General features: G+C 36.4%; 1 protein-coding gene and 1 pseudogene across 1 annotated transcript; one reads left to right on the plus strand and one right to left on the minus strand.

Annotated features, from left to right (window-relative positions):
* The first annotated feature begins 10,286 nt into the window (after window positions 1-10,286).
* On the plus strand, window positions 10,287-11,205 carry LOC106832543 (olfactory receptor 8U3-like; annotated as a pseudogene).
* Window positions 11,206-19,213: 8,008 nt separating this feature from the next.
* LOC106832647 (olfactory receptor 5M3) lies at window positions 19,214-20,146 on the minus strand. Its single transcript, XM_014843482.2, has one exon. The coding sequence runs from the start codon at window positions 20,144-20,146 to the stop codon at window positions 19,214-19,216; it is 933 nt and encodes a 310-aa protein (XP_014698968.2).
* Window positions 20,147-26,538: the final 6,392 nt, after the last annotated feature.

Below are 26,538 nucleotides of genomic sequence, written 5' to 3' on the forward strand. Positions count from 1 at the left end.
GGCAGTTACTTCTAGTGGATGATTTATATATATGTTTTTGTATCTTTCTATATATAAAATTTTATAATCAGCATACATACTCTTTATTTGTATTCTGGAAAAAGATACTTTTTTACAAAAAAAAGGATATGTAACAGTGCCCCTGAACTATCAAGGATTCTAAAACTCCAAGGTTTTTATGATATATAGAAGCTGGTTGATTTTATTATTTTAGTAAATAAGGTGATATTTTTAAAGTCTAAATTAATTGTAAATCAAAAAGAAAGAGATGCTTTATTTAATTAATAATATCAGAGCAATTAGCTATTTGGACAAGCAAATAGTTTAGATCCTTGCCTCAGCTCATAGAACAAATTAACGCTATGTGATTTTAAAAACGTAAATATGAGAGTTCTCGTCAAGATGGCGCTGTGAGCAGACGTTGAACTCGCCTCCTCCCACGAACACAACCAGGTTACAACAATTTTCGGAAGAATCACCCTGGATTGAAAACTGAAAACTGGATAAAAAGAACCCCAACAACAAGGGACAGTCCTGATGTAAACAGAAGAGGAAGTAACTCTGGCCGGAGAGGAAAAAAGCCACCTTTGGGAGCAGCTGAGCTTCTCAGCTGGCCAGGCAAGAGCCAACCTAAGGTACGCAGCCCTCCCTGGAGGAGTGAGGTCCGGAGCAGGGGCAATACTGCTATAACCATCCTTCGGACTCAGCCCAACTGAGATGGGGGTGTTACTATCTGGCTTTGCTGGCTATTAACTGCAGCAAGGACACCCCAGAAAACTATTAGCCAAAAGCTGAAAAGATCCAGGTCTTAAAGGGCCCATGCACAAACTCACTCATTGCAGCAACCTAAAATCTCCAGAGAGAAGGCTGACTGTCCTTTGGTGAAACAAGACTCACCTGGTGGGCTCTTGGGGCATCTTGGTGAGAGGAGGATCCTCTCCTGAGACTGAGACATTGGTGGGGACCCTTGTTCTGAGCTGGTCCAGGCGTGTTGATATGGACACAAGTGGGGGCCATTGAGGTGCATCCCTTGGGCTGTTAGCTCAGGGGTCTGCCACACCCACTAGAGCACAGATTTAATCCAGTTCAGCCATGGCAGGCAACCAGCCCTAGGGACTGGCCCCACCTAACAGCAAGCCCTCAGGCTACTTTTCAGCCTGCATTGACTGAGTTCCTTGATCCTCTACAGGCAAGCAAGGGTGTCTGCCTCTGTGGGCAGGGCTTGTGTGAGGACCAGGTGAACTGTGGGGGGCACTGGGGCAGAGGTGGGGGCCTCTGCAGTGTGGCACTGGGGTACGCTCCAGGGTGTTGAGAAGTGTGCACGGACCAGGACTGTGTTGACAGTGTATGTGGTCCAGAGAGGGGTGAGGCTTATCAGTGGCAGAAGACTTGTGCTTCACAAATAGCCATAAAAAGGATCAGCCCCACCTTCCAAAGTCTGAAACAACTGAGGGCCTCCATGCCAAGGGCTAGCCCCACTCAGCTGCACTACTAAGAGAACTGACATCAGCCTTGTTGGCCTCAGGCCTATCACAACTGTACGCCCCTGAGCCTAGCAACCAGCTACACTGGGTTCCAACCCAATTAAGAGGACACTTGCAATGAGAGTGTGCTAATAGACTTTGTAGCCAACGGTGCTGAGGCCCCTACAAACTGGATTTACAAACAGCTGGCCAGGGAAGGAAAGATCAGACTCCCTGGGTACCTGCAGTGGGAGCAACCCTGCCACAGCAGAAGAACACAAGTAGCCCACAAAGGGGTCACTGCTGGTTCTTATGGTCTGGTGACGAGAGGGAAGCACACTGCTGGGCCTTATAAGGCATCTCATACATAAGGCCACTTCTCCAAGATCAGGAGACATAGCTGACTCACCTAGTACAAAGAAAATAGCACAAAGAAAGAGGCATAATGAGGAGGCAAAGGAATACTTTCCAAGCAAGGGAACACTACAAAACACCAGAAAATGAACTAAGTGAAACAGAAACTAGCGACCTCCTTGACAAGGAATTCAAACAAAATATAATGAGGATGCTCGCAGATATGCAGAGTAGAATGGATGAACACAGTGAGCACATCAGCAAAGAATTGGAAGATATAAAAAAGAACCAATCAGAAATGAAGAATACAATACTTGAAATGAGAAATTCACTAGACAGACTCAATAGCAGAGTAGAGGAATCAGAAGAACGGATCAGCGAGCATGAAAGATTAGAGGAAATCACCCAAGCAGAACAGAAAAGAGAAAAAAGAATTAGACAGAATGAGAACAGTGTAAGGGAACTCTGGGACAATATCAAGCATGCTAACATTTGGATTATAGGGGTCCCAGAAGGAGAAGAGAGAGACAAAGGGGCAGAAAATTTGTTTGTCAAAATAATAGAGGAAAATTTTCCTCACCTGAGGAAGGAAACAGACATCCAAGTTCAGGAAGCACAGAGAGCTCTAAACAAGAGAAGCCCAAAGAGGCCCACACCAAGACATATTATAATCAAAATGTCTAAAATTAAAGAGAAAGAGAGAATTCTAAAAGCAGCACGAGAAAGGCCACAAGTGACATATAAAGGGAAGCCCATCAGGCTGTCAGCAGACTTCTCAGCCGAGACCCTACAGGCAAGAAGAGAATGGCATGACATATTTGAAGTAATAAAAGGAAAAAACCTACAACCAAGAATACTCTATCCATCAAGACTGTCATTCAGAATGGAAGGAGAGATAAAGAGCTTCCCAGAAAAGCAAAAATTAAAGGAGTTTATCACTAAGAAACCCGTTCTACAAGAAATGCTGAAGGGACTTATTTAAGTGGGAAAGTAATGACCACAAATAGAGATAAAGGAAAAAAAATTATCAAAAAAACCCAAAACAACAACAAGAAAAAACAGGCAATAAAATCACTTGTAAGGTAAAAGTATAGTAAAGGCAGCAGATCAACTACCTGTGAAGGTAATATGAAGGTTAAAAGACAAATGTACTAAAATTACCTATTTCAATGATAAGAGGGTATTGGATATACACACACTAAACAAAAGGCCATATATGATGTGAAAAACATATAATGTGGGAGGAGGGGAGTGAAAAAGTAGAGCTTTTAGAAAGAGGTCAAGCTAAAGAGATTATCTACTAAACATAGACTGTTAGTTGTATAGTATATTAAATAGGATCCTCATGGTAACCACAAACCAGAAACCTATAACAAGCAGGAAAAAAAGTAAGACAAAAGAAATCAAACATATTACTAAAGATAGCCATCAAACCACAAGGGAAGAGAGCAAGAGAAAAAGAAAGGATTAGAGAAGAACTACTAAAACACCAAAAAAACAGAAAAAGTGACAAAATGGCAATAAATACATATTTATCAATAGCTACTTTAAATGTCGATGGATTAAATGCTCCAATCAAATGCTATAGGGTGGCCAACTGGATAAAAAACAAGATCCATGTATATGCTGCATACAAGAGTCAGACTTCAGACCTACAGACACTCACAAACTGAAAGTGAAAGGATGGAAAAAGATATTCCACGCAAATGGCAAAGAAAAGAAAGCAGGGCGAGCAATACTTATATCAGACAAAATAGACTTTAAATCAAAAACTGTAATAAGAGACAAAGACGGGCACTACATAATGATAAAGGGAACAATCTAACAAGAAAATATAACACTTGTAAATATCTACACACCCAACATAGGAGCACCTAAATATATAAAGCAATTATTAACAGACATAAGAGGAGAAATAGACAGTAACACAGTAATAGTAGGGGACTTTAACACTCCACTTACACCAATGGATAGATCATCCAAACAGAAGACCAATAAAGAAACACTGACCTTAAAGGACACATTAGACCAGATGGACTTAGTAGATATATACAGAACATTGCATCCAAAAACCACAGAATACACATTCTTTTCAAATGCCCGTGGAACATTCTCCAGGATTGATCACATATTAGGCCACAAAACAAGTCTCAATAAATTTAAGAAGACTGAAATAATACCATGCATCTTTTCTGACCACAAAGGTATGAAACTGGAAATCAACTACAGAAAGAAAACCAGAAAAGCCACAAAAATGTGGAGATTGAACAAAATGCTACTGAACAATGATTGGATCAATGAAGAAATCAAAGAAGAAATAAAAAGAAATTCCTGGAGACAAATGAAAATGAAAACACAACATGCTAAAATCTGTGGGATACAGCAAAAGTGGTTCTACAAGGGAAGTTTATAGCAATTCAGGCCTACCTCAACAAAGAAGAAAAATCCCAAATAGACAATCTAAAAGTACACCTAAAGGTACTGGAAAAAGAACAACAAACAAAGCCCAAAATCAGCAGAAGGAAGGAAATAATAAAAATCAGAGCAGAAATAAACGAAATAGAGACTAAAAAATAATAGAAAAAATTAATGAAACCAAGAGCTGGTTCTTTGAAAAGATAAACAAAATTGGCAAACCCTTAGCTAGACTCACCAAGAAAAAAAGAGAGGAGGCTCAAACAAATAAAATCAGAAGCGACAGAGGAGAGATTACAACAGATGCCCAGAAATACAAAAGATAATAAGAGAATACTATGAAAAGCTATATGCCAACAAATTGGATAATCTAGAAGAAATGGATAAATTCTTAGAAACATACAACCTTCCAAAACTGGACCAAGAAGATGTAGAAAATCTGAATAGACCGATCACCAGTAACGAGATCGAAACAGCAATTAAAAACCTCCCAAAAAATAAAGTCCAGGACCAGATGGCTTCCCTGGTGAATTCTACCAAACATTCAAAGAAGACTTAATACCTATCCTTGTCAAACTCTTCCAAAAAATTGAAGAGGAGAGGAGGCTTCCTAACTCCTTCTACGAAGCAAACATTATCCTGATACCAAAACCAGACAAGGATGACACAAAAAAAGAAAATTACAGGCCAATATCACTGATGAACATCGATGCAAAAATCCTCAACAAAATACTAGCAAATCGAATACAACAATATATTAAAAAGATCATACATCATGATTAAGTGGGTTTTATTCCAGGGATGCAGGGATGGTTCAACATCTGCAAATCTATCAACGTGATACACCACATTAACAAAATGAAGAATAAAAATCACATGATCATCTCACGAGATGCAGAGAAATCATTTGACAAGATACAGCATCCATTTATGATAAAAACTCTAAATAAACTGGGTATAGAAGGAAAATACCTCAACATAATAAAGCCCATACATGACAAATATCATTCTCAATGGAGAAAAACTGAAAGCTATCCCTCTTAGAACAGGAACCAGACAAGGATGCCCCCTGTCACCACTCATTTAACATAGTATTGGAAGTCCTAGCCAGAGCAATCACACAAGAAAAAGAAATAAAAGGGATCCACATTGGAAAAGAAGAAGTGAAACTGTCACTCTTTGCAGATGACATGATTTTATATCTAGAAAACCCTAAAGAGTCCACTAAAAAACTTTTAGAAATAATAAAGGAATACAGTCAAGTTGCGGGATACAAAATCAATGTACAAAAATCCGTTGTGTTTCTATACACTAACAACGAAGTAGCAGAAAGAGAAATTAAGGATACAATCACATTTACAATCGCAACAAAAAGAATAAAATACCTAGGAATAAACTTAACGAAAGAGGTGAAAGATCTGTACACCAAAAACTGTAAAACATTGTTGAAAGAAATCAAAGAAGACACAAAGAAATGGAAAGATATTCCGTGCTCTTGGATTGGAAGAATTAACATTGTTAAAATGTCCATAATTCCTAAAGCAATCTATAGATTCAACGCAATCCCTATCAAAGTTCCAACAGCATTTTTTACAGAAATAGAACAAAGAATCCTAAAATTTATATGGAACAACCAAAGATCCCGAATAGCCAAAGGATTCCTGAGAATAAAGAACAAAGCTGGAGGTATAACACTCCCCGATTTCAAATTATACTACAAAGCCATAGTAACCAAAACAGCATGGTACTGGCACAAAAACAGATACACAGATCAATGGAACAAAATTGAGTGCCCAGAAGTAAACCCACACGTTTACGGACAGCTAATATTCGACAAGGGAGCCAAGAGCATACGATGGAGAAAGGAGAGTCTCTTCAATAAATGGTGTTGGGAAAACTGGACAGCCACATGCAAAAGAATGAAAGTAGACCATTCCCTTACACCATGCACAAAAATCAACTCAAAATGGATTAAAGACTTGAATGTCAAACCTGAAGCCATGAGACTTCTAGAAGAAAACATAGGTAGTACGCTCTATGACATTGGTTTGAGCAGCATATTTTCAAGTCCCATGTCTGACTGGGCAAGGGAAACAAAAGAAAAAATGAGCAAATGGGACTACATCAAACTAAAAAATTTCTGCACAGCAAAGGAAACCATCAACAAAATGAAAAGACAACCTAACAATTGGGAGAAGATATTTGCAAACCACGTATCAGATAAGGGGTTAATATCCAAAATGTACAAAGAACTCATACAGCTCAACAACAAAAAAACCAACAATCTAATTAGAAAATGGGCAAAAGACCTGAACAGAGGTTTCTCCAAAGAAGATATACAGATGGCCAACAGGCATCTGAAAAGATGCTCAACATCATTAGCTATCAGGGAAATGCAAATCAAAACTACAATGAGGTATCACCTCACTCCAGTCAGAATGGCTATAATCAACTAGACAGGAAACAACAAATGTTGGAGAGGGTGTGGAGAGATGGGAACCCTTGTTCACTGCTGGTGGCAGTGCAAACTGGTGCAGCCATTATGGAAAGCAGTATGGAGTATCCTCAGAAAATTAAGGATAGATCTACCATATGATCCAGCTATCCCACTGCTGGGTATTTATCCAAAGAACTTGAAAACACAAAGGCATAAAGATACTTGCACCCTTATGTTCATTCCGGCATTATACACAATAGCCAAGAGTTGGAAGCAACCTGGGTGCCCATCAAGGGACAAATGGATAAAGAAGATGTGGTATTTATACACGATGGACTACTACTCAGCCATAAGAAATGATGAAATCCAGCCATTTGTGACAACATGGATGGACCTTGAGGGTATTATGCCGAGTGAAATAAGTCAGAGGGAGAAAGTCAAATACCATATGATCTCACTCATAAGTAGAAGATAAAAACGACAAAAAAAAAACACAACACATAGCATTGGAGATTGGACTGATGGTTACCATTGGGGAAGGGGGGAGGGGGGAGGGCAAAAGGGGTGATTAGGGTCACATGTGAGGGGATGGACTATAATTAGTGTTCGGGTGGTGAACATGATGTAATGTATCCAGAATTTGAAACATGATGTACATCTGAAAAAAATAAAAATTAAAAAAAATAAAAATAAAATAATAATACTAACAGCTAAAAAAAATAAAATTAGGAGCAAAAAATAAATAAATAAATAAAAACGTAAATGTTAACTCTATAGGACATACATAAAAAGGATTTGCCATTGTTCTCATGTCTACCCTTAGCAGACAAAAAAATAAAAAGACTTGTCTGTTTAAAAATTTATAGCTTCTAGGTATAAAACACACTCCGTTAGGAAACAGTAAAACAAAGATTAAATCAGAATCCCTCTGACTAAGAAAGTCAAGACAAAAGGAAGGGACAAATGTAAACAAATGGTGACAATACATTAGAAGTGTTTGTGATATCTAAAATTTTCGTCATTTGTTTTATCTTTTCTTTGTTTTGTTTAAACAAATTAAATTGGACAATCTTAACCAAGGTCTAGTGATTTCATGGTGAGATAATTCTAGCTCAAAATGACCTAATATCACTTTTGTTTGTGTAGGGAAATCTTTTTCTAACTGAAGCTTTCTAATCACAGTTGCACTCCAGAGGGTCAGCAACTCTGGGGTAGTCATGTCTGGGGAACATTAGGAATTAACTCTCTAAGGAATAAAGACTTGTTTATTTAAAGGCATATATCATACATTCACAGACCCTCACTATCCCAGAGTCACTGAAAAGGAGATTCCTGTGGAAATATTCCAATCTTTTCGACAAGCAGGTAGGTTAACAGGTACAGTTGGTCATCACCACAGCCCTCTTCTCCCAAATCATCCACAATTTTCCCCATTAAAAAGAAAATGGAGGGGGCCAATCCCAGTGGCCTACTGGTTAAGTTTAGTGTGCTCCACTTCAGTGGCCGGGCTTCAGTTCCTGGGTGCAGACTTCCACTGCTCTGTTAGCAGCCATGCTGTTCTGTCAACCCACATACTATGAAATATAGAGGAAGATTAGCACAGATGCAGGCTCAAGGCAAATCTTCCTAAGAAAAAAAAAGAAGAAAGAAAAGAACAGAAAATAGATGACCCTATCTAATTCTGCTTCAGCTGAAGCTGATGTCTATAAACAAGAATGAAATAACCCTCTCAAAATAAATTCTCTCAACTGCTAGCTGAGGCTTGCGCTTCCTTCAGAAGAAAACAACACTTTTTATCTGTTGATAAACCTTCAGAAGCCAATTCTTGTGGAAGAAGAGCATTTGTGTGTGTGAGAGTTGCATTTCTCTTAGGAGAAAAATTTAATGGTTTAAAAAATGTGTATCAAAGAGACATTCATAAGCAAAAGTGATATAAAAAAATGGGAGCTGGTCTTTTCCAATTTGAAATTGATGAGGATGTGTGGGAGTTTTTCTTTTTTTCTTTTATTATGGATACACAAGGAAGGAAAATCAGGCTGACCCCAGTGTATGTGCAAAGAAAAGTAACTCAATACAAAAACTTCCACTAATTATCTCTAAAACACCCAAAGTGATATTTATCACAGAAGACCAAAAGTGGGACCAGAGTCAATATATCCCCATGTCTGTAAGTGAACAAATGCTGGCTGAATCAATACTTTCTCATTTCCTCTTTTATTGTATTTCCAGAGTAGTGAGTTATAGTACCAATAGGTGTGTTGAGATTCCAGTCAAGGAAGACAAGTCAGTTCAAACACACCTCTCACAAGGTAGGCTTTGACTCCACCAAGAGAAAAGTAAATGGATAAAGGAGAAAATTGTTTTCATGTCACATTTTATGCACACATGTACATATACGCATGTGTGTTTGTATATGTGCATATACATATATGTATGTATGTTATATATTTGTATATATATGTGTGTCTGTGTGTGTGTTTGTCTTCTTTTTGGAGAAAAAATTCGGTAAAAGCTATAGTATTAAGCTGAGTCAAAACAGGGGAAAGAAAATATTAAAAGAACAGAATTTCTGACCTCTCACATAAAATCATTAAAAAAAGAAAAGTTTCCCTTTGGGCAATATGTTTGGGGATGGAAGGGAATTTTTCCTTCTATTTTACACATTTTGTTTTTTAAAATTGAGATGCAGAGAGTTTCTTGTTTTCTACTTTCCTCTCAAAATTAAAGTTAGCTTTTACAGCCTCAAAAGTGGAGAGAGGCATACAACTCCCAATAACCACACTAAGCAGGTTAAACATCATCGGACAGAGTATTACCTCCTGAAAATTATTCTTTCTCTTGTCAGAGAGATTATCACCTTTTGAAAGCAGAATCTATGCTATTGTTTCAATGACAACTTACCAGAAATTTTAGAAAATATTCTTGATGGTAGATATTGGGAGTAATTAAAATACAACACTATAGAACACTTTAATATAGAGAACTACACTTTTTAAAATATCTATATTCTAGCCCTACTAGGAGTGTATTTTTTTAACTTTTAGAACACAGTATTTGAAAATCTATTAATTACATATGAATTCAAAATTTGCCTGATCCTACAAGTAGAAATATTTAATGGCTCCCTTTTTTCTCCCCATTGATATCCTGTTTAACTTTTCATTTAGCATGATACATATTTGTTAAACTAGAATTAAAAAATCTAACAAAAAGGTATAAAATTAGTACATTAAAGTTTTGCTTCACCAAGAGAAAATAAGGGAGCAGGAAATAAAAATGTGTTTTCTTCTTCTTATCAAATATAAGTTTATATCATCTAAATATAAAATATTAAATATCTTTACAAACATATAGAGGTTTTTTTTTTTTAATCTTCACTGTGTAGCTTTCAGTTGATTTATTTTTACTGACCCTCAATTTTTGACCTCACAAAACTGTAAGTTGCAAGAGAGGAGAGTTTGAAATGGGATGCATTTGTTCTGATATTCTACTTCAACGAACAATAGTTTCTCAAGCTAAATCACACGAAAATTGGTGTCTGATGACAATTCCTTAGTCCCAATAATTTTTCTCTGGCTCTGTCTTGTCTTTTTTCAGCAGTTGAGAAACTGGACTAAATGACTGAAAGGAATAGCACCAGGGTGATGGAGTTCATTCTTTTGGGCTTTTCAGTCGATAGAGAGATTGAAAGAATTCTCTTTCTGCTCATTTTAGTAGTATATACTCTAACTTTGGTAGGGAATGGTGGGATGATTTCACTAATCCGATTGGATACTCAGCTTCACACACTTATGTACATTTTTCCTAAGTACTCTGGCCCTTGTAGACCTATGTTACTCCTCATCAATAACTCCCAAGTTCCTGGAGACTCTCCTGACCAATCACAGGTCTATATCTTTCTATGCATGTGCAACACAGCTGGGCTTTTTCCTGAACTTCCTGATATTGGAGATGTTCCTTCTTGCAGTAATGGCTTACGATCGCTATGTGGCTGTCTGCAATCCTCTTCTCTACAAGGTGATCATGTCCCAAAAGGTGTGTATACAGCTGGTAATGGGCCCCTATTTATACAGCTTTTCTGTTGCTTTGCTCCACACAGTAGTTACTTTCCAACTGGTCTATTGTGGCCCCAATATCATCAATCACTTCTATTGTGATGACGTCCCACTGATGACCCTTGCCTGCTCAGACACCAGACTTAAAGAAATCTTGATTTTTATGTTTGTTGGATTCAACATGATCAGCTCTTTGGCCACTGTCCTTATTTCTTACTTATACATTGTGGCTGCCATTTTGAGAATCCAATCTATAGAAGGGAGGCGCAAAGTTTTCTCAACTTGTGCTTCTCATCTGACCACAGTGACTATATTCTATGGGACTCTGATCTTCATGTATCTGCAGCCAAAATCAAACCATTCCCTTGACACAGACAAAATGGCCTCTGTGTTCTACACAGTGGTCATTCCCATGTTGAACCCCATGATCTACAGCTTGAGGAACCAAGAGGTAAAAAAATGCCTTGAGGAAAGCCATTGAAAAGTGTGATGTCCTGCCTCTAACAAAGTTTAAGAAATGACTTAGGATAATGCCTGACATGGAACGATGTTACCTGTAGCTATGTTGTTTTTATAATCTTTCGATGGAATAAATTCATTGTTACCATTCGTTATATGAGTAAAATTATTTTGTATGAAAGTTCTATTTTTCATATAGTCTGTAATAAGATGAAATATTTGAATGGGTGAAATTTAATTTTTTAACAAATTGCTGCTGTTTGGCTATGTAACACTGATAGCTTTGACCTGGATTGTTCCTATTCAACAGATAATGAGATTTATCTTCTGCTTACAAAACTGTTTCTGTTTTGTAAATTAGTGGAGGACAGAGAAGGAGGCAAGGAAGGTGATGAAATAAGTTTCTTGTCCATCTCCCTGTCATTTTATGTCATAACCTGATTCTCAACTGCATCCTGTCTGTTAACATTCATGCTTCACTCCACTTCTGACCACCATTAGATTCACTACCGATGACTCCTTGAAATTACTCTATTATTATGTACTTGGAAAATACGTAACTTTTCACTATGGGGATCTGATAGTCAGGATTCACTTTTGGAAAGACATTCTCCCTTTTATTACCCTATCAAAGCAAAAAAAGCAGGCCTATCCTTAAATTCCCTAAGCAAAGCTGTATTTTACAAATATCCTTTGAAGTTTTGAGGATATGCAGAAATTACAATGGACTGGAGGACAGGAAGGAACAGCTTAGTACCAAATGATAGATGTGGTTGCTGTCATATTCCAGAATGTAGCTCTATATTGGGGTGACTGTAAAGCAACATAATCCAAAACCCACTTAAACCTTCAAGTGTAAAGTAATAGAGTTATTTTTTCACTTAGAAATTCAAATGTTCAATGTCTACCATGTGCTTGATATTGTGTGCCATCCTTAGAAAGCAAAAACAAACACATTCCTTGTCTGATAGTGCTTAATAGTCTGGTAGAAGAGGCAGATATCCATCAAACAATTACAAAAATAAATGTTTAATTTCAATATGAGTTAGTGAGACTCAGAGTGCTAAAGTGTCAGAGAAGAGTGATTAAGACAGTTAATGTGCAATCAAGGCAAAAATTCCAGTAGCTTGAGTTACTAGCCACAGGTACCTTGTGGAGTCCTTTAATGTAGGATAAAGCAGTACCAGTATGGAAAAGAAATGTCTTAAATCTGTTAAAAATAAACAAAGGACAAATTATCAGTCCTGATTATTTTTCTTGTGAAGTCTGCCAGAGTCTAGTGCAAATATCACTTCTGCCTCACTGATCTGCCAGTGTGTCATGACATGCTTAAATTTGGCTTGGATACACAGTTTAGGCTTTCAACCTCACATGCTTAATTCCTGGGATACTGTAGGACACATTTGTCTTCTACAATTTTTCACTCTTAGTGTCTAATATGACCCCATAACCATTCTGAATGATGGTGGAAAAGTGAGGGAATGAGTCAGTAGCAAACAAAATGAACATAATTTAGACTTCTTTCCTGTTTACAATGACCCTTCCCCTCTGAGAACCTCCCTCCTCACAGAAGTCAAATGTGACATCCATTGTTGTACTAGTGATTCTGCCCCTATGAGCACAGTATATTGGAGTGGTCACTTGACTGAGGATAAGCCAATCAGATGTCTTTCAAGGAAATTCGAAATTGTAATCCTGTAATTCTAGTGAGTCTCAACTGATCACTTAGGTTAAGCCTGGGCTGAAACTGAGTTTTCCATTACAATGGAAAACTACAGACTTCCTTGTGCACTGAGAAACAGAAAACTAGTCTGTAGAGAAAGAAAAATAAATTTAGACAGGAGAAATCCATGTGGGCTCAAAAAATGAAAGAGTGTAGCTATCTTTGTACCTACTGTGCAAGGCCCAAGTACTGGTTTCTTGTGAAGTCTGGTTACATTTTCTGCTCTTAAGTCTTGTAACATACCAGTGTAATTTTATTGAAAAATAAAAACAAAACAACTTGACTGTTATTTAGTTTTTATTTATTTTTTTATTTTTTTTCTGAGGAAGATTAGCCCTGAGCTAACATCTGCTGCCAATCCTCTTTTTGCTGAGGAAGGCTGGCCCTGAGCTAACATCTGTGCCTATCTTCCTCTACTTTATATGTGGGATGCCTGCCACAGCATGACTTGCCAAGTGGTGCCAAATCCGCACCCTGGATCCTAACTGGCGAACCCAGGCCTGCCGAGCAGAACGTGCACACTTAACAACAGCCCCTCTGGGCCGGCCCCTTTTATTTATTTTTATTAGGCCATTTTGAGTTGTTTCTGTGGCTTTAAATTGAAACATTTTTCTAAATAAGTGTTAGTTCACAATCTCAGGAGTTTCTCTGGTGCAATCTGAAACTAGTCCCTGTACAAGGAGGGCAAAGAGAGACCAAAGAAAGAGGTAGACCTGTGGCTGGCCCAGTGGCCCAGAAGTTAAGTTTGCACATTCCACTTCTCAGAGGCACGGGGTTCCCTGGTTTGGATCCCGGGTGCGGACATGGCACCGCTTGGCAAACCATGCTGTGGTAGGCATCCCATGTATAAAGTAGATGAAGATGGGCATGGATAGCTCAGGGCCAAGCTTCCTCAGCCAAAAGAGGAGGACTGGCAGTAGTTAGCTCAGGGCCAATCTTCCTCAGGAAAAAAAAAAGAAAAAAAGAAAGAGGTAGACCCCTCCAGGTTGATAGGTGGCAGTTTTAATAAGCAAGGGAACTTACATATGCAGCTTGCCTTGGGTGGCTGCAAGATGAGATCTCCACACCCATCCACCAGAATCTTAAATGTTTATGTAGAGGTCTTAACTGAGCTAGGTCACATATACCATCCAGGTGGTCTTAACACCTTACTCTCTCAAGGCTATTTTCCTTGGAACAGTTCCCACTGTGGGAATGGTGAGAAGCCATTGAAACATACATTCCAGGACAGAATAGGACATGAGGAGCCTATGATTACCCAGAACCAGCTGGAGAGTCAACTGGCAGTTGCATCCTCTGGATGACCTCCTCCAAAAATGAGACAAGTAGAAGGTGAATGGATTCTAAAATCAATGGATTGAATTATAAGACTGTGTTACTATAACCTATGTACTATAATAGGTATTAGAACGGATCTAGAGACCTAGGAAATACATTTTGTTCATTTGGCAATGAAGTCATGCACAATAAACAATGAACAAAATGAACAAACATGAGAAAAATGAATTTCCTCATCAAATGAATAAAATGCCATGCCAGTGGTACATGCCAAGGTTACCTATGAGCCCTTTCCTATCATGAACTGATTCCCCCTGTTTATTCTGTCACTCCTGCTTCCATCTCACTAAAAGGCTCACAATTCAGACCCAGTCATAGCCAGCAATCAAAATCTGCCTGCATTCAAGCTATGGCATCTCAGTGAAATAGAAAGAAGCTAGTTCTTGGACTCTTATGGTCTTGAGTTCAAACAAAAGTTTCACCACTTCTAGCTAAGTGACATGAGATAACATCTCTATCTTCTTCTTCAAAACCACCTGTGAGTAGTGGGAAAAAGATGAAAATTTACTTTGACATCATTCATTTCTGGGTGAGTGGTACTCATAAAGCTCAGGAACTCAAAATTGGTTCTATTCTAGAATCACAGTTCACTGAACAATGCAGGAAACACATTGGATATCTGAGTTCCCTCCAAATCTGGTTGAATATTTTATGACTAAAATTAACCAATAGTATAACAACAGAGACTTTCACAACAGACTTACAGAATTTTCAGTCTCATTTGAATCACTTAATAGTCTTGGACAATTGCAGAAATTACTGTACTCTAAAAAAATTAAAATGTGGGAGCATATATAAACCCCATAGGATGTAGTGTGTGATAGGCAATTGTACCCCAAGAAGTTGCTGTACTTTATGTATATATATATATATAATTGTATATTATATATACATATATTATACTGTATAATATGTATATAGTAACTATATATGCATATATATGATAGGCAGAGATTGTGCGTGTGCGTGCACGTGTGTGTGTGAGATTGTGGTGACTTACCATAGGGTTGTTTTTTCTGTCTTTTGTTATTATTATGCTTTATGATTTTTCCTGCATTGACATATCACATTTATTATTGGCTTAGCATATATTTCTTAAACTGACTCACAACTTTATTTAAATAAATCTGAAAACTAAACTTTATATAACCACTGCAAATGGAAAAAATGTGTTCCAAGCACCATAAATAGAAAATAAAAAAAAGTAAACACTCAAACATTTCAAATAAGCAAAGGTCTGTGTAACGTATAAAACTACATTATGCATTGTATTTTGGGAAATACTGGCAGAATGAATTACTGTATAGAAGCCAATCTGAAGTCTGTGATAACCAGTTTAACTTAAGTCATTCAAATTATCTTTGTATATTTTTCATGATTAAGTTTAGATTTTAGGTTTATGTGAAGACATCAATATTGTCATATTAAACTATGTATTTTAAAAATTTACATAGGCCTCATCTTACTCCACGGTCAACATTAAAGCAGCGATGAAATGTTTTCAGTGGATACAAATGGTATTAATACTGGAGAGAAAGCAATGTGTTACAAATATGACTTTCAAGTTCTTAAATTGATTTCTTTTTTGGGGGAGAGAGCACCATAGCAGAGAAAATAATCTTAAAAGTCATGATTGTCAATTGCTGAGGACACAAACTCAAGTAAGGAAAATATCTTTGTTGCTGTTTTTTCAGTTTTGCTTATTTTGTAATTCCAAGCATAACATCAAATAGGTAAGAGAAGAGCATAGAGATTATACAGTAAACTGAAAAGTGGGAAAAAACTCAGAATGATAAATGAGCCATTTTCTTGACAAGTAGTAAAGTCTCAACTTGAGATTGGCAGGCAATGTAGGTTTTAAAGTTATTGAATCTTTGGAAAGGGACCTTGCACCCCTACCTCTGTGTAGCATACCAGAATAAGGTGAGCTTGTTACAAAACTGCACAGCTATCAGAAGAATGTTCAGATAAATTTGAAGAACTGAAAGGATGATAGCTTACCTTCCTAGAGTATAGCCCTGGAGACTAAAAAAAAAAGCCTCATAGAAAAACCAGAGTTCCAATATGGCAACGAAACAGTGATGTATTTGTTTTATCAGCCTGCCTTAACAAAGTACTGCAAACCAGGTGGTTTAAAACAACAAAAGTTTATTCTCTCACAGTTCTGGAGTCTAAAATCTGAAATCAAGTTATTGGCAGGAACTCGCTCTGTCTGAAGCTCTAGGAGAACTTCCTTCCTTGCCTCTTCCAGCTTCTGGTAGCTCCAGACACTCCATGGCTTGTGGGAGCATGAATCCAATCTCTGCCTCTGTCTTCACATGGCCACCTTCCCTCTGTGCCTGTGTCCAAACTTTCTTCTTGTTTTGAGGACATCAGTCATATTGGATTAACAGCTTACCCTACTCCAACATGACCTCACATTAACCAATTATATCTACAATGCCTTTATTTCCAAATAATGTCATTCTGAAGTACTTGGGGTTAATGCTTCAAAATATCTTTTTTGGGGACACAATTCAACCCATAATAAGTAACAATAACTTATTTAGTCTATACTTACAAATACGTTGCAAAGAAATGGCTAAGAATTCCTAAGTCCAAAAACGGAACTTGTACGTATCTGGAAATGCTAGTAGAAAGATGTGGCCTACAAGTTGGGACAAAAGAGATTCATAGCCAACTAATGTGACTATTGGAGACCATGACAATTTCAAGGACTCATCAGGCAGTGAGGCAAAAAAGATACACTTAATATCTAAGACCAGAAATTTGAGTGTTTACCTCCTTCTTGTTTAGGCAGAGAATCAGAAGCACTTCACTCGATACCAGGAGACCAGGCAAGCATTTGAGGAGACTCGATCATCCTCAAAGCAAAAGTTGTCTTAGCAAGTAGTAGGATGTAGAAGTGAGATGTCAATGATCATGTTTCTGGAAAATATTATGAGAACACTTGGAGGGAGAATTAGGATTCTGGCTAAGTGCTATTACAAGTTAACCCCCAAAATATAGTGACTTAATAAGATAGAATTTTATTCCTTTCTCAAGCAACAGTGTGAATGAGGGCTTTGGGTAAGGCAATTAGATCCTCAATATGTGGCTTCCACGTGTGGGTGTAGGGCAACCATTTCAGTAACAACATTTTCAAGTGGGAAGGGGGAGGAAAAAGTCCAGATCTAGTGGTTTTAACCTTGAGGAGATGACCATTAGGTCTTGCAGATAACTTTCTACTGACAGCTCATTGCCAAAATTCCATTAAAGGGTTATATACTTGGCTAGGAAGGAAAGATGGGAACTGTGGTCAATAGCTAGATGGCCAGTGCTTTATTTCCAAAAGAAAAAATGAAATAGCAGAGACTGAGGAATATCTAGCATTCGTAAGAATGCCAGAAAGTATAGTCTTAGAATGTCAGGTTATAATGTTAGTCTCTGTGAAAGCAGTTGTTATTTGAGCATACTTACTTTTGTTCTTGAGATTAATTCTTTATAAGCAAATTTGGGTGGCTCAAAAACATAAAAAGCTTTGTTAACATAATTTCCAATACCAGCCAATGGTGCCCTTTCTGTCTGCCCAGAATCTAAAGTTATGAAAGAGAAGTCCCTTCCCCCCACCACCATCTGCCTTTCTTCAGTTCCATTTAAGGGATAGTTGCTTACAGTTAATTAGTAAATTAGTGGGGGTAACAATACGGCTGTGAATTAGTCCATCTTGCCAGTTGTTTTACCACAACAATATGCTACTGCTCAGTCCTCCTGCACAGAATCAATTGTGCATCCCCTTTAATTGGATTAGCAATTACCTGCAAATAAACTCACTCATCAGGAATCACTTCTAATACCCATTTGCCATTATGCTGGTAGGTTAGAAAAAGTAATGAAAGGTAGACAAATCTGTATTCTACCTGTAGCAAGAATGGAAGGTAGTTTAAGTATTCTATAGATGCACCAATCTAGATAAATTGAACAGTAATCTTTTGAAGATTTTCAACCAGGCCCAAATGGGATACTATTTTGAACTGCATTGGTCAAATATGAATGCATGATCATTTAGTTAAACAGTGCTTCTCATCTACTAGATCCACTCTAGGCACTGAAAGTTTGATTTAAGCTGCTAAGTAAAGAACCAAACAATGTAACATGAGAAGAAACTGGGATCAAACAATAGTTTCAAATCATTATCAATCAAAGGTTTAACAAGACAATGCACTGTGACCAAAAGTCAGATTTTAAACATCAGAAAATTCACACTGGTTCATTTTTTTATTATGAGGACAGGAAAGCCATTTGTTAGAGAAATTTCACCCTTTTAGCATCAAGAAATATATACCAGATTCCAAACCTAGGAGTAGAATTAGGATAATTAAACAGATTATTAAAAGACAAACATTGTTAACTATTGAACAAGGCATACCGAAGATAAATCTTGTGATTGTATTGAGACACTAGTTAAAATTTCTGAGTACAATTTCATTTTCAAAAATCCATGTATGTATAATCATTACAGAACACTTTAGGTAAATCAGGGTCCATCGACATCCTGTAGTCATGAAAGATAGAGGAATTATTATTCTTTTTCTCATGAAATTATATATTTCATGTGAAATCTAGGTCAAGGAACATGTGTATATAGAAAGTAGTCTAGGAAATCATGTTTGACTCCAAAAAGGGTACCTCAAAATTAATATTTCTTTATTTGAACTCATTTATGAGTTCTTCCAATAACTACACTTAACACAATTTTACATACACTGTGAATAATATTATGTCCAATTAGTGTACCTATGAATTTTGATTCAAATAATCTTTTAAGTTAATTATTATTTTTTAATTAATCTTTGCTACTTACATCTATAGGAATGAGTCATTGTAATTTTTTTCTTTGAATTTGAGAGTTTCTCTTATAACTGAACAATATTCAGTTGATAAACAGATATTTATCAAACATAGAAGACAAAATTAACTCAATTTTATTTTATTGTGTCAAACATGTCCTGCTGATCACTTTGTTCATGGCTTCTTTCACATCTTTGTTCCTGAGACTGTAGATCATGGGATTCAACATAGGGATCACTGTGGTATAAAACACAGCCACCATTTTCCCCTCTTCCACAGACTCCTCTGTGGGATGTCTGAGATACATAAAGATAAGAGTTCCATAAAATATGATGACAGCTGTCAAATGGGACCCACAGGTGGAAAAGGCCTTCCGCCTTCCTTCTGCTGACTGCATCCGTAGAATGGCAATGAGAATGAACAGATATGAAATGATCACTACAGTCAGAGAATATGTGAAGTTAATGCCTGCAAGTATGATCATTGTATATTCTTTTACAAAGGTCCCAGCGCAGGCCAGTTTGATGAGAGGTGGGTCTGCACAGTAGAAGTGGTTGATCTCAATTTTCCCACAGAAGTACAAGCCGTAAGTCCATAACGTTGCTGCCAGACTGGTCAGAAAACCATATATGTAAGGGAAAGAAATCAGTCGAATACAGACAACCCTTGACATTTTGCTGCCATAGAGCAGAGGGTTCCCAATTGCCACGTATCTATCAAAGGCCATCACAGCAAGAATAAAAATTTCTACATGGACAAGGGCAATGAAGAAGAAACACTGGATCAAACAACCTGCATAAGAAATAGTTTTTGTCTCCGATAACAAGTTTTCCAACATTTTAGGGGTGACATTGGAAGAAAACCAAACATCAACAAATGACAAATGACTGAGGAAAAAGTACATGGGACTGTTAAGCTGTGGACTGACCTTAATTAACATGATCATGCCAATATTACCCACCATGGTGATGAGATAGACTACTAGGAAAATGATGAAGAAGAGAACTTGCCATTCTCGATGACCGGTTAGTCCCAAAAGAATAAACTCTGTCACATCGGTGAAATTGAGCATTTTCTCAGTCATAAGTCAGTATTAGCTACAAAACTTGTTGTAACTAAAAAGAAATAAATTTTAAAATCAGATATTGATTATTTATAATTTGTATCTTTATCCATGCTCCCTGTCATTGCTTCCTTTATTAAATATTTATAACTGCACTTTGCAGTTCTTTTCAGCAAATCTTTTGTGAATACTTGCTAAATAACAGGCTCTCTGAAGTTTGCTAAGATGAATAAATACACAGGCAGTTATATAGCAGTTATACAAAATATTGTGATTGAAATATGCCAGTACTAAATATTGTGATTAGGCAAATTTCCAAGACTACCTCTTAGACATTCCTTGTTTCCAATACTGGCATGTTTGGTAGTTTCACATTTTTAAGATATTTACAGAGGGTTGTAGCAGCTTCCATCTGTTCTCCATTATTAGAGAAGGAAGCCTCTTAACCAAATAATTCATCAGCCTTAAATGCCGTATAAAAAATTATGTTTAATGTAACTTCATACTTGCAGTCATTTAAATTGAAGAGGGACAAACTCATCACAGTTGTCGTCAAAGCCAAGTCTAAAATGGTAAACTACTTATAAACATTCATACATTATGCATATTCCCTGAATATAGACTCTTTTGCAAATCAAACATCTACTTATAATCTACCAGATATCATTATCTGTTATGTCCTGAAGAATCAAAATGAGTAAGCCAAAAAAATTAGTATCCTTATTTATAGCAGTATTAATATAATTAAACTCTCTAAAACCATGATATGTTCTTCCAGAGTTATAATGGGGGAAGAAATTGGGGAATGATCGACTCTTCTTTGGAGATTCTGTGGAGTTTTAGAAAAGCTTCTTGAATATTTTGCAATTATACTTTCAAATACGGCTGGTCGCATATCAACCTTTTCCCAGAACAATATTTCACAAATTATTTTCCTGCAAAAAGACAAGTGATGTTAATAGGTATTATGGAGAACTCTTCACAAGTGTTCATTCATCAAATAACAGTGAGAAATCTCCATATCCTATCCAATCTCTTAGAGATAGACAATCTACTTAATAAAGATAAATTATGAGAAGTTTAGTGGGAAAGCTGTTACATTTAGTCTAGCTAGCATTTACTTAGCCTGCAAAGGAGAAAGAGAGATTCTATCAACATCAATGAACTTTCACTTTCTTTAGAACACAGAGTATAGTTCTGTCCAGTAAGAATCTGGAGATAGCTTTTCAACAGGACAATGAATTTGTTGGAAATGGGATTTTGACATCCGCTGAAGAGGTTAAATATCATTTCCAGGGACAATGATTATTCCTAAAATGCTTGTTTTAACCTCCAGGATTATAGTTTAACTACAGCTTGATGGACCTAATCCATAGTTATCACTGGGTATGAGCAGGAAAGATAAGAGAAGGCAGGAAGGTAAACTTCATTGCTATATGAAAATAAACAGACTCTTATCACAAAGGTAATCCATTGCTTGCCACACACTTCATTTGTAAAGAGAAGTTTTCCAAGGAGAAACAAGAAAGTTACCAACCAAAGCATATTAGATGGAGACTAGATACTCCAGAGTTTCAGGCTAATTATTGAAAAATTGAGGCTTTAAAGTTTTTTAGAATAATAGCAAAGTTGTCTAAAATTGGATTAAATGCCTTGGAACTTATTTATGTGTAGGCTGAAAACCTTGTACCTAGTTGATAAATTTATCACTAAAATTATTTGGTTTGTGATTAAAAGATGGTGATGATTTTTTTGGACCTGACTCCAAAACCAAAAGAAACAAAAGCAAAAATAATTAAATGGGACTACATTAAAATAAAACGCTTCTGCACGGCAAAGGAAACCATCAACAACTGAAAAGACCACCTACTAAAGGAGGGGAAATATTTGTAAATCATCTATCTGATAAGGGGTCAACATACAAAATATATAAAGAACTCATTCAACTAAAGGGCAAAAAAGTAAGCAATCCAATTTAAAAAAATGAACAGAGGATCTGAATAGACATTTTTCCAAAGAAAACCTACAAGTGACTAATGGATACAAGAAAAAGTGCTCAGTATCAAATATCATCAGGGAAATGCCAATCAAAAACACAGTGACATATCACCTCACACCTGTTAGAATGGATATTATCAAAAAGATGAGAAATAACAAGTGTTGGTGAGGATGTGGAGAAAAGTGGACTCGTGCACTGTTAATGGGGATATAAATTAGTGTAAATTGGTATAACCACCATGGAAAACGGTATGGAAATTCCTGAAAAAAATTAAAAATAGACCTTTTATATGATCCAGCAATTCCACTTTCTTATCCTAAGAAAAGAAAAACACTAATTCAAAAAGTTATATGCACCCCAATGTTCATTGCAGCATTATCTACAATAGCCACGACATGGAAACAAACTAAATGTCCACTAAAGGGTGAATGGAAAACGTTGTGGCATATATATACATATACAATGGGACATTACTCAGCCAAAAAAAGATGAAATCTTGCTATTTGCAACAACATGGATGGGCATTGAGGGCATTATGCTACTTGAAATAAGTCAAACAGAGAAAGATACAGGACGGTCTCACTTATATGAGGAATCTTAAAAAAAGTAAGTTCATAGGTAGGGAGAACAGATTGGTGGTGGACAGAGGCTGGGGTTGGGCGGTAGACAAAATGGGTGAAAGCAGTCAAAAAGTACACACTTCCAGTTCTCAAATCAATAAATCACAAGGATATCATATACAGTATGGTGACTATAGTTAATAATATATTGCATATTTGAAAGGTGCTGAGAGTAGATCTTAAAAGTCCTCATCACAAGAAAAAAATCTTTAACTATGTATGGGGACTGTTATTAACTGGACTTACTGTAGTGATCATTTCACCTCATATACAAATATTCAATCATTATGTTGTACAACTGAAACTAACACAAGGATATATGTCAATTATATTTCAGTAAAGTAATTTGGCCACATATGAAAAAATTTATAAATAAAATACAATCCTTTGTTTCATGATGTAAAGAGAACCACCATTCTGGATAATCTCACTATCTTGTCCCCATCCGTCCCAGTCCCACAGTTTCTTGTTACCTTTATGAGCTTCATTCTCCCTTCAAAGAGTATTTCAATAGTCAATTTAACATGACCATTTGGATTTAAGCATACACAGATATTAGAGATAAATTAAGCTTTGAGAATACATGGGATCACATTGAGTTGTAGGTGAGCATCAATCTATTATGCATAAAGTAGAAGTTTTTCTAAAATTATATTAAAGTCAGGCCGGCCTGGTGGCACAGCGGTTAAGTTCACACGTTCCACTTTGGCTGCCCAGGGTTTGCCGGTTCAGTCCCGGCTGGGGACATGGCATTGCTCGGCATGCCATGCTGTGGTAGGTGTCCCATATATAAAATAGAGGAAGATGGGCACAGATGTTAGCTCAGGGCCAGGCTTCCTCAGCAAAAAGAGGAGGATTGGCAGCAGATGTTAGCCCAGGGCTAACCTTCCTCAAAAAAAAAAAAAAAATAAACGAATAAAAATGAAAATTATACTATGAATAAAATTATATTAAAGTAAAAATCAATAGCAATCACTGTGTTATTGTTGAGCTCACCATTCATATCATAGCATGTGTATTTAAAAATTGACCAAAACTCTTTATCTACGAATGAATCATTCATCTTACAAAATTAAAATTGCCATTTTAAAGGAATATATTTGTGAGTCTCTTAGAAATAAAAATGTGAAATCACAGGGTGAAAAGTAGTAATATGAAAGTCTCTTTTAATTTGGCTTTATTTATTATCCTCAAATATATGCAGTAATCACGTGTGGCACTAATGCAACTTTCATAAAGCTAAAAAATGAATAACAAATGCAAATAAAATTATAAATCAGTTGCATTATGACCAGCAATTAAGTGAATATGATAGATGGTGCTGCTTTGCTCTCAACAGTGTAAAGTAAATGTATTACAAACTGCTGCTGTGCATGCATATACCACCTGTGATGACTCAATTCTTCCTAATTTTTCTATTGAAGTAATATTGGTTTATAACATTATATAAGTTTCAGGTGTATATCATTATATTTCAAGTTCTGTATAGACTGCATCTTGTTCCCCCGTCAAAAAAAATAATTGCCCTCCATCCCCATACAAATAAGCTTGTTTACCCCTTTCACCCTCTCTCAACATCCCTTGTCCTCTGGTAACCACCAATTGCCTCTTTGTATGTATGCGTTGGTTTGTTTTTGTTTTTTTATCTTTATAACTCTTATCTTTGCTATTTTATCTTCCACATATGAGTGAAATCAAATGGTATTTGGTTTACTCCATCTGACTTATTTCACTTAGCACAACATCCTCAAATCCATCCATGTTGTTACAAATGGCAAGATTTCATCTTTTTGTGTTTGAGTAGTATTCCATTATGCATATATCACAACATCTTTATCCATTCATCTGGCAATGGGCACTTAAGATATTTCCAATTCTTGGCTATTGTGAATAATGCTGTAATGAACATAGGGGTGCATACATCTTTTTGAATTAGCATTGTCACGTTCTTTGGATAAATACGCAAAAGTGTAACATTTCTTTTCTCATTTGAACTTCTGTGAAATCTTTGTGATATAAACATAAACAATTTTAAACGAAGTTTTAAACATTGAAGTCCACAAAAATTAGAAACTGGTTGTTAAGCCTTATCTTTCACCCTCAAAAAATTGTTTTAATTTTCTTGGGAAAAAGTAAACAAAAAAATATACCAAGCAGGAAAATAACTTGATAAAATATTCTCCTTCTCTGTTGGATATATAATCTGTAGTGTGTGTTACTATGCTCTCAGCTTAAGATATACTCATCAAAGTTCTGGAAAGGAGGCGAAATGTGTTTTGCGCATTTGCCCTGGCTTTTCTGAAACATTATTGTGGGCTGCTTGAGCGTGTGCAGTCCACAGGAACAGGGACAAGAAAAATAGGTCACAGATAAACTGCCTAAGCAATGCTAGTTTATTAAAAAAATGTATTAACTTTTGAGACACATGAATTCCCTAAACAAGAAAACATTGTATTTTTAAAGTCTGACAGGTTCATATACAAACAAAAATTAATAAAATATGTATTTTAGACACCATCATAGATAATAGAGGAAATGCAAAAATGAAGAGAGATTCTGCACCTGAAAAGAGATCACAAACATGTCAACAGATCATACTTATATTTGAATCAACAGAATATGGCTGCAGCTGCCTGTGTTTTTCACTTTTATGCATTTTTCAGAAATTGGCAACAGAGGAATTCTTATTTGGAAAGTCAGATCTGATTGCACAGTATCAAGGCTGGCTCAGCACAAAAAAAGATATAAAAGATGGTGGTGTTAGTACTTCACAGAAGCTAAATACATGAAAACCTGAGTGGTGGTTAGCCAGGTAACAGGGAGTGATGGTGGACTCAAGCAGAAAGTGGAATATTTAGGTCTGATCTTAGAGGGTATGAGGTCTGGAAAAAAGCAGAGGGTTTGGGGACCTCATAAACACTTAGAGGAATTTCCTCACCATCTAAAAGGAAAAATATATACGCAAACTTCCCATATCGTATCCCTCTGTATTTCAAATTAAATTACCAATAAATGTGGATTTTTCCCCCAGACTAGGCATGAGGAAATATTAAATAGTCCAGTGAAAGAATTCTGTTTTTATTTCAGACCTTGGTTGGATATTGGCTCCATGACTTATTTTATGAACTTGGGCAGGTTTTGTTTTTGTTCTGTTTTGTCTTTAATTTTATTATGCCTTAATATGATGGAACCGTAATAACAGTATTAATTTCATTGTGTGTTTTTTAATGAAAATAGATATTACACATTAACACATAAATATACAAGGCATAATTATTATTAAGTGCACTCCTGGAAATTGTAGTTTGATTTAATAATTTGTAATAACCAAATAATCAAATATCTATAGAAAATTTCTCTCTCTTTCTCTCTCTCTCTGTCTCTCTCTGCTTCACATACACAAATACACACCTACACACACAGATAACATATATGGAATAATTAATGTTAATTACTGGTAACTAATAAAGAATAAAAAAAATAAAATCTAAGAAACATGTTTCACCTGATAGTTCCAGATAAGATGTATTTTTATGTGAACCTCAGAATGAAGAGAACTATTCCAAGTAAGCATGCAGAATTGAAAAATGAATGCTATATAAGTGATGGTAAACAACATATAACAGAAAAAGAGAAACTGGAAGTCCGCAATGGAAGTTTCCTTTAAATGTTTACCTTAGGAAAAGGAGGCAATTAAGAAGCTTCCCCTAGACACGACCCTGGGAGTAGTAAGTCTCTAGAGAAAGAGTCGACAGTTGAGTTTTGTTTTTTTAATAACAGAT

This window comes from Equus asinus, chromosome 17, assembly GCF_041296235.1.
Source record: "Equus asinus isolate D_3611 breed Donkey chromosome 17, EquAss-T2T_v2, whole genome shotgun sequence".
NCBI lineage: Eukaryota > Metazoa > Chordata > Mammalia > Perissodactyla > Equidae > Equus > Equus asinus.